Raw genomic sequence first — 15,461 nt, 5'->3', positions numbered from 1 at the left:
GTTTTAAACTGCAACAACAACTACAACAAAATAAAATGAAGTACTTAGGAATTAACCTGACCAAGGAAGTGAAAGACTTATAAGCTGAGAACTAGAAAACATTGAAAAAGGAAATTGAAAATGATTCACAGAGATAGAAAGATATCCCATGCTCTTGGATTGGAAGAATTAATATTGATTAAAATGGCCATACTACCCAAAGCAACCTACAGATTTAATGTGATCCCTCTCATATTACCCATGACATTTTCCACAGAACTAGTACAAATAATCCTAAATTTTATATGAAACCTTAAAAAAAACAGAATTGCCAAAGCAATCTTGAGGAAAAAGAACAAAGCTGGAGGCATAACCATTCCAGACTTCAGACAATACTACAAAGCTACAGTAATCAAAACAGCATGGTATTGGCATAGACACAGACAAACGTATCAATGGAACCGAATAGAGAGCCCAGAAATAAATCTACACACCTACGGTCAATTACTGTTCGACAAAGGAGGCAAGAATATACAATGAAGGAAAGACAGTCTCTTAAGCAAGTGGTGTTGGGAAAGCTGGACAGCCACATGTAAATCAATGAAGTTAGAACACACCCTCACACCCTACACAAAAATAAACTCAAAATGGCTTAAAAACGTAAATATAAGACATGACACCATAAAACTCCTAGAAGAGAGCATAGGCAAAACATTCTCTGACATAAATTGTACCAATGTTTTCTTAGGTCCGTCTACCAAGGCAAAAGAAATAAAAGCAAAAATAAACACATGGGACCTAATCAAACTTATAAACTTTTGCACCGCTAAGGAAACCATAAACAAAACAAAAATACAACCTACATCTAGGGAGAAAATATTTATAAATGATACGACCGACAAGGGCTTAAGTTCCAAAATATACAAACAGCTCGTACAACTCCACAACAACAACAACAACAAGACAACCCAATCAAAAAATGGGCAGAAGTGCTCATTTTGGCAGCACATGTACTAAAATTGGAACGATACAGAGAAGATTAGCATGGCCACTGTACAAGGACGACACGCAAATTCGTGAAGCATTCTATATTTTTAAGTTATCTGTAGTGAGGTGGATGGATGTAGAGTCTGTCATACAGAGTGAAGTAAATCAGAAAGAGAAAAACAAATGCTGTATGCTAACGCATATATATGGAATCTTAAAAAAAAGGTACTGATGAAACTAGTTGCAGGACAGGAATAAAGATGTAGACATAGAGAATGGACTTGAGGACACGGGGTGGGAGGGGGAAGCTGGGGCAAAGTGAGAGTAGCATCGACATATATACACTACTGAATGTAAAAAATTTAGCTACTTGGAAGCAGCAGCATAGCACAGGGAGATGGGTTTGCGATGACCGAGAGGGGTGGGATAGGGAGGATGAGAGGGAGGCTCAAGAAGGAGGGAATATGGGGACATATGTATGCATATGGTTGATTCATTTTGATGTACAACAGAAACTAACACAGTACTGTGAAGCAATTATACTCCAATAAAGATCTATTTTAAAAAAACTGGTTAAGTAAAAGGACAAGAGAATAAAAAAAATGGGCAGAAGAACTAAATAGACATTCCTCCAAAGAAGATGCACAGATGGCCAATAGGCACATGAAAATATGCTCAACATCGCTAATTATTAGAGAAAGGAAAATCAAAACTACAATGAGGTACCATCTCACACCAGTCAGAATAGCCACCATTAAAAATTTACAGGGGTCCTCCTTAGTGGTCCAGTGGGTAAGACTATTAGCTCCTAATTCAGGGGAGCCAGGTTTAATCCATGGTCAGGGAACTGATTCTGCAATACATGTTGCAATGAAGATCCCACATGCTGCAACTAAGATCTGGTGCAGCCAAAATAAATAAAATAAATAAATAATTAAAAAAATAAATTTTAAAAGTTACAAATAATATATGCTGGAAGGCTTCCCTGGTGGTGCAGTGGTTAAGAATCTGCTTACCAATGCAGGGGACATGGGTTCGAGCCCTGGTCAGGGAAGCTCCCTTATGCCGCAGAGCAACAAAGCCTGTGGGCCACAACTACTGAAGCCTGAGCATCCTAGAGCCCGTGCTCTGCAACAAGAGAAGCCACCGCAATGAAAAGCCTGCGCACTGCAATGAAGAGCAGCCCCTGCTCGCCGCAACTAGAGAAAGCCCGTGCAGGCAAAAAAAAAAAAAATGCTGGAGAGGGTGAACTACTATATAAAAAACTACTATATATAAAATAGATAAACAACAACGATTTACTGTATAGCACAGGGAAGTACATTCAATATCTTGTAATAAACTGTATTGGAAAAGAATATGAAAAAAGAATATATACGTACTGAATAACTTTGATGTACACCAGAAACTAATACAACATTGTAAATCACTATACTTCAATTTAAAAAAAAAGAAGAAAGTATCTATTTAACATGAAAAAAGGTAGTAACGAAGGAACTGAGGAACGAAAAAGAAATAAGACATATGAAAAACAAATAGCAAAATGGCAGATAGAAACCCTACCTTATCAGTAATTACATTAAATATAAAAGAGTTAAATTCTCCAATTAAAAGGTAGAGATTGACAGAATGAATAAAAAAGATGATCCAATTATATGCTGTCTACAAGAGACTCACTTTATTTATTTTTTTTTTAAAATAAATTTATTTGTTCTACTTATTTAGTTTTAGTTGCGTTGGGTCTACGTTGCTGCACACAGGTTTTCTCTAGTGTGGCGAGGGGGGCCACTCTTGGTTGCGATGCACAGACTTCTCATTGTGGTGGCTTCTCTTGTTGCAGAGCATGGGCTCTAGGCACGCAGGCTTCAGTAGTTGTGGCACGCAGGCTCAGTAGTTGTGGTGCACAGGCATAGTTGCAGCATGTGGCATCTTCCTGGACCAGGGCTTGAACCCGTGTCCCCTGCATTGGCAGGTGTATTCTTAACCACTGCGCCACCAGGAAAGCCCCAAGAAACTCACTTTAGATTAAAAAAAAAAAAGATTGTAACATACACCCAATTGCATCAGATAGGAGACCAGGGTCCATACAGAAATAAATTGGAAGCTCAATACACAAAGTTTCAAAGTGACTCTCTACAAAATACTTAGTAACTACAAAGGAGAAAAAAGTAACTGCTTTGTGTAGTGGTTAAGCAGAGACTCATGGGTCAACTCCCAGCCCCACTGCTTTTGAGCTATGTGACCTCAAGCAGTTGCTTGCCCTCTCTGTTTCTCAGTTTCCTCATCTGTAAAACAGGATAGTAACTACCTATCTCATAGGGCTATTGTGAGAACTATTAGACCACTAGGAACACACCTGTGGTTAACAAATCTGGGCTTATTACTTGCTACAGTGAGGGAGAACACACACCAGGGGGAACAGTGGGCATATGCTTAAGTGCTGTTATTTCTGAGTATTCATCATTAGAATAGGCAGTTTATACCCATTACTAGTGCACTGTATTAAACCTTACAATTACAGTGTGAGGCAGGGTAATTGTCCCATTTCACAGTTGAGGAAACTGAGGCTCTGAGAATGTGAGGCTGAAGGTCCCAGGACTGGATAAGGGTTGGAACAGTGCCTTCTGGCCCCAAAGTTGCCTGCACAGCTTCTGCCCGATCCTAACTGACCTCTCAGTTGTGTCAGGCGCTTTATCCCTCCCCGGATTTTTCTGAGAGGAAGTGTTATCCCCATCCTGTTCCTCATTCTTCCTGAGTTGGGAAAGAACAGATCTGAGGAAGGGCTACAGAGGGAAATACGTGGGGTTATAAAAACCATAGTTCAGAGAGGAGTTAGAAAGAGGGGCAGAGAGGAAAGGAGGATGGCAGAGATGTGTAACCCCAAGGAACCGGGTGGCTCCGGTGAGGCTGGACCCCCAGTCTGGGGTGATGGTGGGGATGACAGGGCCCCAGTGTCCTGAGGGTGCTGGGGCCTGACCTTCAACTTGCAGGGAAGGGGGAGGGTCTGGTCTCCAGCTTGCAGTTCTGAGAGAGGGCTCAGCAGCCTTCCAAGTTCAATTGCATGTGCTCTGTCCTATTCAGAGGAGGAGACATTTGGGGGCCAGAGATTGCCTGAGAGATACCCTGGACTCCTACACAGTTTGAGGAGCTCAGCAGGTACCAGAGTGGCTGGTTCAGGAGCAGGCAGCTCCTGGGGAAGGGGGCGGTTGGGGGTGGGGTGGGACAGGGTCTGCCCCTGAGCCCCAAGCTCTGCCCATCTGCTGGTCCTACAGGGTGTCTGACCCGGAACCCTCTGCTTCCCCTGCTGCTCTTCATCTCACTGGCTTTCTTCATGCTCCAGCTGACCACCCTGGTTCAAGGTGAGTCAGCATCTGGGGGTTTGGAGTCCTGGGTCCCTTTGGATTTTCTCTCTGGGATGGTCTTTGCCCTTTTCCACATTCCCCAGACCTACTAGGGCTGGGGCGTTTGGGCTCCGTGTCACCTTCTGTGTGACCATGGGCCAGTTACTCCCCCTCTCTGATCCTGTTTCCTCACGTGAAATGCAGTGCATCCTCCCCTATGGGGAGCTTAGTTTCCCTGAGACCTTGAAACCGGACTTGGCACCGGGTCAGGTATAGAGTCGGCGCTCATAAAGGGGGAATTCTCTGCTCTGTTGTAGTTTCTAGGATCCAGTTCCTGCAGAGAGATTTGGGGGACCACCACGCGGAGAACAACAGCCTGGATGAGGGGCTGGACGCCGGGTTCCGGAGTCAGAGAGGAGATGGGGCTCCGAGGGAGGATGACCTTGGACCAGCCATCACCACCAGGGGTGAAGGAGAGAGGGCAGGAGTGGGGGAGGGGATTGGAGCCCTGCAAGAGGTCCTGGGGGCTGGCGATGTTGGGCAAGTCACTCTCTAAGCCTCAGTTTCTTCGTGTCATGGGCTCTTCAGGTTCCTGTGAGATCCATACATAATGCTCTCATGGGGCCCTCTCTGCACCAAGCACACAGTAGGTGCTTAATAATTGAGGTCCTCTCCTTCCAGTTGATGTTGCACAGGGGCAGATGCAATCAAACCTGGAGGAGATCCTGCAGCACCTGACCTGGATGAATGCCACCCTGGGTAAGGGTCCCATGCCAAGGTCAAGAGGAAGACACAGGATTGTGGGTGGGGCTGGGACCCACCTTCTATGGCTGCCACGCTGAGGAGGGCAGGGCAGAGCTGGGATCTTTCTCATGGATTTCTTGGGGACTGAGCTGACAGCTGAACACAGGGGCTGGCCCTAGTTTCCCAAGATCTGATGCAGGTGTCTGGGGCCTAGAAGCCAAGTGACCTCTCTGTCCCAACCCCATTCCTCCTTCCCAGCTGGCCTGTGCCGTCCCTGTCCTTGGAATTGGGAACTCTTCCAGGGGAGCTGCTACTTATTCTCCTGGACTCAGAGTGACTGGAAATCTGCTGTCTCCTCCTGTCAGGACTTTGGGGCCCAGCTGGTGATCATCAAGAGTTCTGAGGAGCAGGTGGGCTGGGCAAGGTTCCCCTTGGGGCTGGGCCATATGACTGGTCAACAAAGAGCTTTCTGCTGCACTCCTCTGCCCTCTGAGAGATGGAGGTCCAGGGGGTAGATGGGGGTGAGAAGTGACAGGCAGTCAGGGAAGACTTCCTGGAGGAGGAAACATAATGGACTCAGGAAGGTCAAGTGAGAGAAGAACATGTTTGAGAGGAGCCCATGTCTGGACAGAAAAGGAATTCAGAGTACCCTTGAGACTACACATAATGTATGTCAATTGAGACACAAGTTAACACATATCCACACATGTATGTATATTAACACACATCCACAGCCTCCATGCACATGTGAACACATACAACTGGAGTAGGGGCTATAGGCTAGGCTGTGAAAGGAACTTCCATGGGAGGCAGGGGACCATGGGAACGTGGGCAGACATGGGACGCGTGGCGTTCAGGGATCTTCCTCCTGATACCCCTCTCCCCCACTCCCACCCCCAGAAATTCCTGAGGATTTGGTATGTCAGATATAATAAACCCACCTGGATTGGCCTCAGTGACCACCACAATGAGGGTTCCTGGAAATGGGTGGACAACAGCCCCCTCCAACTCAGGTGACCTCCCAGTGACAATGGTCCGAGGGTGTGGGCAGGGACACCCCTCCTTCAAAGCAGGGTTGCTCAGACTCTGGGACTGGAAAGTCTCACCTGAGGAGCTTGGTGAAGATGCAGAGTCCTGCCTTCATTCTGGGGGTGGCAGTGGTAGTGGTGGGGGCCTCGGATTCTGTAAGCCTGGGTAAGGGCCCAAGAATCTGCATTTTAACTTTGCCAGAGCTGATGCTAATGAAGGTGGATTCTAACCCTAACCCACATTTCCAAAACCCTGCCTCCAAACTCCTCACCACCCTCTGGCTGGTTCTTGGCAATTTACTGCCAAAGCCCAGGGACCAGCTCCTCCAAAGGGGGGCCTGGGGGGTGGCCTCTGGGAGGAGTAGGGGGCTCAGAGCTCTCATGGGGTTCACAGCTTCTGGAAAGAAGGGGAACCCAACAACCACAAAGATGAGGACTGTGTGGAATTGTACAACGATGGCTGGAATGATGTCAAATGTAGCACACAAAACTCCTGGATCTGTGAGAAGCCCCCGGCTCCCTGCCCAGCCCTCTGAGGGTCACTGCCTCCCCCCCACCCCACCCTGTCCCGGTTTGCAGAGATCAGGCAACTGAGACATGTGGTCTGCTGGTTTCTCTCAGGCCCCACCTGTTTCTGTTTTTCCCTTTGGTGAATTCCCATCCCCCTCCTGTACGGAGGTCTTCGAGATCCTGAGGGAGATTCTGAGACCCCCTTATCCTCTAAGACCCATCCCACTGTAGGCTATAGACCATCTTTTTTCATCTGTTGATGGTCTCAGCCCCCCCTCAGCCCCCCCATGACATCCCCTTAATAAAGTCATACATTGCATTATGTGTCCCATTGAACTTATTTTTGTTCCTTGCCACTGTTTGTTACTATAGTTTTTTTTTCCAGTTACTATAGTTTGATAATCTGTTTGATGTACATTAAGACATTGTCTTTTTTCAATATGTTTTTCTCTACTACTGTGTATTTTATTTCCCAGATACAGTTTTGTTTTTTTTTTTTTTTTTTGTGGTACGTGGGCCTCTCACTGTTGTGGCCTCTCCCGTTGCGGAGCACAGGCTCCAGACGCGCAGGCTCAGTGGCCATGGCTCATGGACCCAGCCGCTCCGCGACATGTGGGATCTTCCTGGACCCGGGGCACGAACCCTCGTCTCCTGCATCGGCAGGTGGACTCTCAACCACTGTGCCACCAGGGAAGCCCCCAGATACAGTTTTGAATCAGTTTGTAATTTTGGTTGGGAAAGTACATATATACAATACATATAGGTATGTATGTGTCTGTCTAGCTATCTATGTGTTCATTGATTAATGAACCAATTATTTATTCAGGTACTTTATTTTTTGTTATTTATTAAAAAAATTTTTAAATTAATTAATTTACTTTTGGCTGTGTTGGGTTTTCATTTCTGTGCGAGGACTTTCTCTAGTTGTGGCAAGCGGGGGCCACTCTTCATCGCGGTGCGCAGGCCTCTCACTATCGCGGCCTCTCTTGTTGCGGAGCACAGGCTGGACGCGCAGGCTCAGTAGTTGTGGCTCACGGGCCTAGTTGCTCCGCGGCATGTGGGATCTTCCCAGACCAGGGCTCAAACCCACATCCCCTGCATTAGCAGGCAGATTCTCAACCACTGCACCACCAGGGAAGCCCCATGTATTACTCTCAATTTCCTCTTTTAGAGCTGTTAGCAGTTGTCTTATGTACTGAGGTGCTCCTTTGTTGGGTGCATATATATTTATAATTATTATAGCTTCCTCTTGGATTGATCCCTTGATCATTATGTAGTGTCCTTCCTTGTCTCTTGTAACATCCTTTATTTTAAAGTCTATTTTATCTGATATGAGTATTGCTACTCCAGCTTTCTTTTGATTTCCATTTGTATGGAATATCTTTTTCCATCCCCTCACTTTCAGTCTGTACGTGTCCCTAGGTCTGAAGTGGGTCTCTTGTAGACAGCATATAGATGGGTCTTGTTTTTGTTTCCATTCAGCAAGCCTGTGTCTTTTGTTTGGAGCATTTAATCCATTCATGTTTAAGGTAATTATCAATATGTATGTTCCTATGACCATTTTCTTAATTGTTTTGGGTTTGTTTTTGTAGGTCCTTTTCTTCTCTTGTGTTTCCCATTTAGAGAAGTTCCTTTAGCATTTGTTGTAGAGCTGGTTTGGTGGTGCTGAATTCTCTTAGCTTTTGCTTGTCTGTAAAGCTTTTGATTTCTCCATCGAATCTGAATGAGATCCTTGCCGGGTAGGGTAATCTTAGTTGTAGGTTCTTCCCTTTCATCACTTTAAGTATATCATGCCACTCCCTTCTGGCTTGTAGAGTTTCTGCTGAGAAATCAGCTGTTAACTTTATGGGAGTTCCCTTGTATGTTATTTGTCGTTTTTCCCTTGTTGTTTTCAATAATTTTTCTTTGTCTTTAACTTTTGCCAATTTGATTACTATGTGTCTCAGCGTGTTTCTCCTTGGGCTTATCCTGTATGGGACTCTCTGTGCCTCCTGGACTTGGGTGGCTATTTCCTTTCCCATGTTAGGGAAATTTTCAACTATAATCCCTTCAAATATTTTCTTGGGTTCTTTCTCTCTCTCTTCTCCTTCTGGGACCCTTATAAGGCAAATGTTGTTGCATTTAATGTTGTCCCAGAGGTCTCTTAGGCTGTCTTCATTTCTTTTCATTCTTTTTCCTTTATTCTGTTCTGCAGCAGTGAATTCCACCATTCTGTCTTTCAGGTCACTTATCCATTCTTCTGCCTCAGTTATTCTGCTATTGATTCCTTCTAGTGTATTTTTCATTTCAGTTATTGTATTGTTCATCTCTGTTTGTTCTTTAATTCTTCTAGATCTTTGTTAAATATTTCTTGCATCTTCTCGATCTTTGCCTCCATTCTTTTTCCGAGGTCCTGGATCATCTTCACTATCATTATTCTGAATTCTTTTTTTTGGAAGGTTGCCTATCTCCACTTCATTTAGTTGTTTTTCTGGGGTTTTATCTTGTTCCTTCATCTGGTACATAGCTCTCTGCCTTTTCATCTTGTCTATCTTTCTGTGAATGTGGTTTTTGTTCCACAGGCTGCAGGATTGTAGTTCTTCTTGCTTCTGTTGTCTGCCCTCTGGTGGATGAGGCTATCTAAGAGGCTTGTGGAAGTTTCCTGATGGGAGGGACTGGTGGTGGGTAGAGCTGGCTGTTGCTGTGGTGGGCAGAGCTCAGGAAAATTTTAATCCACTTGTCTGCTGATGGGTGAGGCTGGGTTCCCTCCCTGTTGGTTGTTTGGCCTAAGGCGACCCAACACTGGAGCCTACCTGGGCTCTTTGGTGGGGCTTATGGTGGACTCTGGGAGGGCTCACGCCAAGGAGTACTTCCCAGAACTTCTGCTGCCAGTGTCCTTGTCCGTTGGTGAGCCACAGCTGCCCCCCACCTCTGCAGGAGACCCTCCAACACTAGCAGGTAGGTCTGGTCAGTTTCCTGTGGGGTCACTGCTCTTTCCCCTGGGGCCCGACGTACACACTACTTTGTGTGTGCCCTCCAAGAGTGGAGTCTCTGATTTCCCCAGTCCTGTTGAAGTCCTGCAATCAAATCCCGCTAGGCTTCAAAGTCTGATTCTCTAGGAATTCCCCCTCCCATTGCCGGACCCCCAGATTGGGAAGCCTGACGTGGGGCTCAGAACCTTCAGTCCAGTGGGTGGGCTTCTGTGGTATAAGTGTTCTCCAGTCTGTGAGTCACCCACCCAGCAGTTATGGGATTTGATTTTATTGTGATAGCGCCCCTCCTACCATCTCATTGTGGCTTCTCCTTTGTCTTTGGATGTGGGGTATCATTTTTGGTGAATTCCAGTGTCTTCCTGTCGATGATTGTTCAGCAGTTAGTTGTGATTCCGGTGTTCTCACAAGAGGGAGTGAGAGCACATCCTTCTACTCCGCCATCTTGAACCAATCTCGAACTTACCTTTTAATTATGTTCATTATTGACTGTCTGTCTCTCCCTACCCCCTACTGGAATGTTAACTCCAAGAAAAAAGGAATTTTCTTCTTTAGTTCATTGATGTATCCTCAGTTCCTTGATCGATGCCTGGCATGTGGTAGGTGTCCAATATTAGTTGAAAGAATGAATGACATTTGGAGGGTTTTGTGCTTGGGGATGGTGCCAAGGCTTGCCATGCATAACCTCATTTCTTTATCACAGCATCCCTTGGAGGGAGGCCTTGTCACTGTCCCCCTTTGCACAGAGGAGAAAAACAGACGCTTCTAGAAGCTGCACATGGACACCCTACACACACACCCAACAGTAGAGTCCAGAAGCTTAGCTGGCCTCCATGGAACAACTGGCTGTGTTCTCCCTTCTAGTCGAAGAGGACTGAATGAAGGTCAGGGTCAAAGGTAGCTTCTGGCAGGCACCTGCAGGGGAGTGGAGGAGCCATGAGCAGCTGGCGTGGGGTTGGTGGGGGGGCACACTGGAAGGGGCTTTCTCAGGTACCCGCAGGGAGCCGCCTTGAACTTGGCTGGGTTCAGCCTGTCCCTCTCAGGAGGAAGGCGAACGCCAGACCTATAGGTGATGCGGACCGAGCTCCAAAGTGAAGCCCCAGCAGAGCCTGGAAATTGTTGCTGGAACACGTAGCTGGTGAGGGCTGGGGCTGGGGCTGGGCGCCCAAGAGGCTGGGAGCCCAAGAGGCTGGGACTACACACACACACACCCACACACACTTCACGTCCCCCATTCCTTCTACTCTTCCTCAACCCCCCTCAACTCCCCACTTCCCCTCCCCACCCCACCCTTACTGCAGCCCAGCCCAGCCCAGCTGAGCCCAGAAAGGGCCCATCGCTGTGATTGGTCAGTGGTTCTCTGTACCAGGAATTGAGACACAGGAGAAGGGAAGGAAGGAAGAGGGTGGGTGGGGCGGGGAGAGGGATGGGGTTACTTTTATATCTACTCCCAGAGCTGGGTGCCTGATCACCATGGACACTGCCGGGTACAGCAGGTGGGATGGCAGGCTGGAGGAGGTCCCCGGAGGTATGAGCAATGGGGCTGCCTCACAGGTCCCCTTGGGTCCCTCTCTGACCAGTGGTTTGGGGTTTGATGGGAGAATGGAGAGGATCAGCCAAGAGAAGGCCTAAGTAGTGAGTGCAGGAGAGACACCACAGGCCCTAGAGCCAGCTGGACCTGGATTCAAATTTCAACTCCGCCACTTAGGGGCTGTGTGACCACAGACAAGTTACCTTACCTCTCTGAATCTCAGTTTCCTGGGAGGAACCAAAGCATCCAGGGCTCAGTCCTCAGGGCCCAGGGATCCAGGGTGGTCCTGGTACCAGAGGAACTCAGAAGGAACTCAGGAATCCATCCATGTTATCCCAGGGCACTGGGGACGCTGGGGACAGAGACCCCTCCTCCTGGCCCTGGCTGTCTTGGTGGTCACAATCCTGTGGGCCCTCGTTCTGAGCGTCCTGATTTCCAGGGGTGAGTGACTGGATGATGGGGGAGGTCATGTCCAGCCCCCCTGGGGACATAGACCTTTTCTCCGTCCCTGAGCACACCAGCCTGGTCCCAGGCCCTTGCCTGGGTCTGAGTGTGAGCACGAGTTTGTGTGCTTACCCTTCCCCCTCCCCATATCCTCAAGTCCACGTGTGTGCATATGTGCCTGTGAATGTGTTTGTCCTTTGTCGGTGTGTGTGCACATCACGTGCGCTGCACGCCTGTCCACCCACTCTGTGTGTCCGGTGATCAGGGTCCCTGCACCCCTCGGGCCGCGGGGAGAGTTCCCGAGTCCCCCTCTCTCCACAGCCTCCACAGAGCGCGGGGCGCTGCTTGGCCAACAGAATCTGCTGAGGACAAACTGTACGTGCAGAACAGAGGGTCTTGGGTCCCCAAAGTTCGGGGGCGGAAGGGTCTTGGACCCTGGTGTCGGGGTAGTGGGTGGGTCGGTGGGGACCTCACAGTCCGCAAGGCTGGCCCTGGAGTTGGGCAGGGTCCTGTGAGTCCCCGAGGGTGACCTGGAGTGTGTGGGGCGGACGGGGGATCGTTCCAGCCTCGAAGCAGACGGCGGTGCTGGGTGTCCTGAAGGAGGAGGTCCGAGCCTGCAATAGCTGCTGTGAGACTGGTGGACAGAGGGGGCGGGGCTTGTGGCCGGGATTGGAGGAGGCGAGTGGGAGCGGGGCTCCTGGCGCGTAGCGGGGGCGGTGGGCTGGTCTCAGATGTCCCGCCGCCATTCTCGCCCCCCTTCCCAGGCCTGGGGACTCAGGCGCAGCTGCAGACCGTGCGCACCAAGCTTAGAGAGGCACAGTCGAAGCTGATCCAGCAGGAGAGCACCCTGAAAGAACTGAGCGAGCGCGGTGAGGGCGGGACATTGCCATGATCCCTCACCCCTCACCCCGGCTGTTACCCTACCCTTGATTCACCTCCGGACCCCTCTGTGACCCCCACCTGTCCTGTGATCCTGACCATTGACCCCAGTCGTGTCCTCCATCCTGCCCCTGACCTCTGGACTCTGACCTTGACTGCAACTCCTAACCCCAACCACAACTGGACCCTACCCAGCTATAACAGTCCTTGACCGTCATGTCATTCTTTTTTTTTTTTTTTAACATCTTTATTGGAGTATAATTGCTTTACAATGGTGTGTTAGTTTCTGCTTTATAACAAAGTGAATCAGTTATACATATACAAATGTTCCCATATCTCTTCCCTTTTGCGTCTCCCTCCTTCCCACCCTCCCTATCCCACCCCTCTAGGTGGTCACAAAGCACCAAGCTGATCTCCCTGTGCTTTGCGGCTGCTTCCCACTAGCTATCTATTTTACGTTTGGTAGTGTATATATGTCCATGCCACTCTCTCACTTTGTCCCAGCTTACCCTTCCCCCTCCCCATATCCTCAAGTCCATTCTCTAGTACGTCTGTGTCTTTATTCCCGTCTTACTCCTAGGTTCTTCATGATCTTTTTTTTTTCTTAGATTCCATATATATGTGTTAGCATACGGTATTTGTTTTTCTCTTTCTGAGTTACTTCACTCTGTATGACAGACTCTAGGTCCATCCACCTCACTACAAATAACTCAATTTCGTTTCTTTTTATGGCTGAGTAATATTCCATTGTATATATGTGCCACATCTTCTTTATCCATTCATATGTTGATGGACACTTACGTTGCTTCCATCTCCTGGCTATTGTAAATAGAGCTGCAATGAACATTGTGGTACATGACTCTTTTTGAATTATGGTTTTCTCAGGATATATGCCCAGTAGTGGGATTGCTGGGTCACATGGTAGTTCTATTTGTAGTTTTTTAAGGAACCTCCATACCGTTCTCCATAGTGGCTGTACCAATTCACATTCCCACCAGCAGTGTAAGAGTGTTCCCTTTTTTCCACACCCTCTCCAGCATTTATTGTTTCTAGATTTTTTGATGATGGCCATTCTGACTGGTGTGAGATGATATCTCATTGTAGTTTTGATTTGCATTTCTCTAATGATTAATGACGTTGAGCATTCTTTCATGTGTTTGTTGGCAGTCTGTATATCTTCTTTGGAGAAATGTCTATTTAGGTCTTCTGCCCATTCTTGGATTGGGTTGTTTGCTCAATAACAAAAACAAACAACCCAATCCAAAAATGGGTGACGTCATTCTTGACCTTGGCAATGACCACGGAAGTGGATGCTGACCTTAACTAATCATGACCTTATTATTGATGCTGAGCCTAGCTATAATCTGGACTCCTTTTACCTCGCAGTGACCCAGAGCTTGGCTGAAGCCGGTAGGGACCGTGAGAACATCCGCAGTGAGCTCTTCCGAGCGCTGGAAGGAGTCCGGCTCCGGAACAGTGAGCACGACCCGGAGGGGTGAAGGGGGGAGGCGAGGACAAGTGGATCCCGCCCTTGGGCCCCAGGGTTCCCTGATCCGCCTGGCCCCACCCTTTGACCTTGGCCTGGTCTCAGTGGCTCCGACTCTGAGCCCAGGGGTCCAACACTCCCCTCCCCAATCCTCACCATATGCTCCATTTGGGAGCAAATCACCTCTTTGATCCTCGCCACCCTGCAGGCTCCTGCGGGGAGTGCCCCAAGTCGTGGCTGCCATTCCAGGGATCCTGTTACCTTTTCTCCACCCAACGGGCCACGTGGGTGGAGGCGCAGCGCCACTGCGAGGGCGCCAGAGCGCACCTGGTGATTGTCGGGGGCCTGGATGAGCAGGTGCGCAGCTCCGGCTTTGGGGGGCGGGGAGAAGGAGTTTACCTGAGGCGGCGTGGTTGGGGGCGGGGCGGGACGGACGCGTGGCTCAGTCTCCCCTCTTGCCCAGGGCTTCCTAAATCGGAACACTGGTGGCCGCGGTTACTGGCTGGGCCTGAGGGCCGTGCGCAGGGCGCGCAGGATCCAGGGCTACCAGTGGGTGGACGGAGTCCCGCTCAGCTTCAGGTGAGGGAAGGGACTTGGGGAGGCTGACAGTTCAGATCCTAGGAGAAGCGCTTCGGCCAGATCTCAGGGCCTCCTTAGGGATGGGCGGGCTACACCCCAGGAAGTGACTAGGGTTAAATTCTGGGGTTAGAAAGTTATATCCCAGGTGCGTGTGCTCAGGTTAGACCCTCAGGATGTCTAGGTTAGCCCCAAGTAATAAACAGGCTAGACCCCGGAAAGGAAGGCTGGACCCCATGGCCATCCTCAGCCTAGCCTCCCAGCAACACCTCCGCCAAACCACTGCAGCCACTGGAATCAGGGGGAGCCCAATGACTCGCTGGGGCGCGAGGACTGCATCATGATTCTCCGCACGGGGATGTGGAATGATGCACCGTGCGACAACAGGGACGACAGCTGGATCTGTGAGAAGAGGCTCAGCTGCTGACCTCCCCCAGTGCCCCAGAGTCACGCCCACTGGCACTTGTCCAATCGCCTGAGCCGCTCACCGTCCTGGCTCCGCCCACCACCATTAATTTCCCACCCCACCCACAGCGTACGCCAGTAACCGCACTCTGAAACCTCCGCTCCAGCCTCACTGCAACCCTTCACCCATGGACCTCACCTAGTCTCCACCCGCTCCAAAATCTGAGCTCCCCAGCCCTGTGATCTGACCCTATTGCCCTCCCTAACCAAGATCAAGTAACTCAGGGATGGAGCTGTTTGATTTACTTGTATTTTACCATGCAGGTGGAAGGCCTCAAAGATAGGGATTTTGAGAGCTTTCTTCGCAGCCCGAGGGAGCATCAATAAATGAGAAATGAATCTTGGCTTCTGGCTCTGGTTAGCTGTTCTAAGCTTTATCTCAGAGACTCTGATGTCACCCATGTGAGTGACCCTGACCTCAGGGGCCTATGATGCCCCCCAAACCCAGTGGGTAACCTGCATTGGGCCAGGGGCTGTAGGGCACTGGGGACACAGGAATGAGTCTGACCCCCATCCCTACCC

General features: G+C 49.1%; 2 protein-coding genes across 2 annotated transcripts; both read left to right on the top strand.

The window, feature by feature from the left end:
- Positions 1 to 3,747: 3,747 nt before the first annotated feature.
- CD209 (CD209 molecule) lies at positions 3,748 to 6,881 on the top strand. The gene is made up of 8 exons (XM_082623380.1): positions 3,748 to 3,867; positions 4,048 to 4,122; positions 4,239 to 4,325; positions 4,625 to 4,774; positions 4,989 to 5,066; positions 5,310 to 5,461; positions 5,952 to 6,064; positions 6,474 to 6,881. Exons 1-8 carry the CDS (start codon positions 3,828 to 3,830, stop codon positions 6,613 to 6,615), a joined length of 837 nt encoding a protein of 278 aa, XP_082479506.1. The 5' UTR covers positions 3,748 to 3,827; the 3' UTR covers positions 6,616 to 6,881.
- A 4,132-nt stretch (positions 6,882 to 11,013) lies between these two features.
- CLEC4G (C-type lectin domain family 4 member G) lies at positions 11,014 to 15,251 on the top strand. The gene is made up of 9 exons (XM_082622590.1): positions 11,014 to 11,086; positions 11,429 to 11,530; positions 11,855 to 11,908; positions 12,099 to 12,161; positions 12,298 to 12,402; positions 13,799 to 13,888; positions 14,107 to 14,255; positions 14,362 to 14,477; positions 14,763 to 15,251. Exons 1-9 carry the CDS (start codon positions 11,032 to 11,034, stop codon positions 14,899 to 14,901), a joined length of 873 nt encoding a protein of 290 aa, XP_082478716.1. The 5' UTR covers positions 11,014 to 11,031; the 3' UTR covers positions 14,902 to 15,251.
- The last annotated feature ends 210 nt before the right edge of the window (positions 15,252 to 15,461 follow it).

Source organism: Mesoplodon mirus (genome assembly GCF_964341445.2).
Source record: "Mesoplodon mirus genome assembly, chromosome: 5".
NCBI classification, from domain to species: Eukaryota; Metazoa; Chordata; class Mammalia; order Artiodactyla; family Ziphiidae; genus Mesoplodon; species Mesoplodon mirus.
The sequence above is the reverse complement of the archived record's forward strand: the minus strand, read 5'-3'. Positions and strand labels throughout refer to the sequence as shown.

Excerpts from the sequence above, each read along its gene's own strand:
- CD209 (XM_082623380.1), top strand. The coding sequence starts at position 3,828 with ATGGCAGAGATGTGTAACCCCAAGGAACCGGGTGGCTCCG. Across the intron at positions 4,326-4,624 it reads GCTGACCACCCTGGTTCAAG|TTTCTAGGATCCAGTTCCTG; the intron begins GTGAGTCAGCAT and ends GCTCTGTTGTAG. Across the intron at positions 5,462-5,951 it reads TCAAGAGTTCTGAGGAGCAG|AAATTCCTGAGGATTTGGTA; the intron begins GTGGGCTGGGCA and ends TCCCACCCCCAG.
- CLEC4G (XM_082622590.1), top strand. The coding sequence starts at position 11,032 with ATGGACACTGCCGGGTACAGCAGGTGGGATGGCAGGCTGGAGGAGGTC. Across the intron at positions 12,162-12,297 it reads CCGAGCCTGCAATAGCTGCT|GCCTGGGGACTCAGGCGCAG; the intron begins GTGAGACTGGTG and ends CCCCCTTCCCAG. Across the intron at positions 14,478-14,762 it reads GGAGTCCCGCTCAGCTTCAG|CCACTGGAATCAGGGGGAGC; the intron begins GTGAGGGAAGGG and ends AAACCACTGCAG.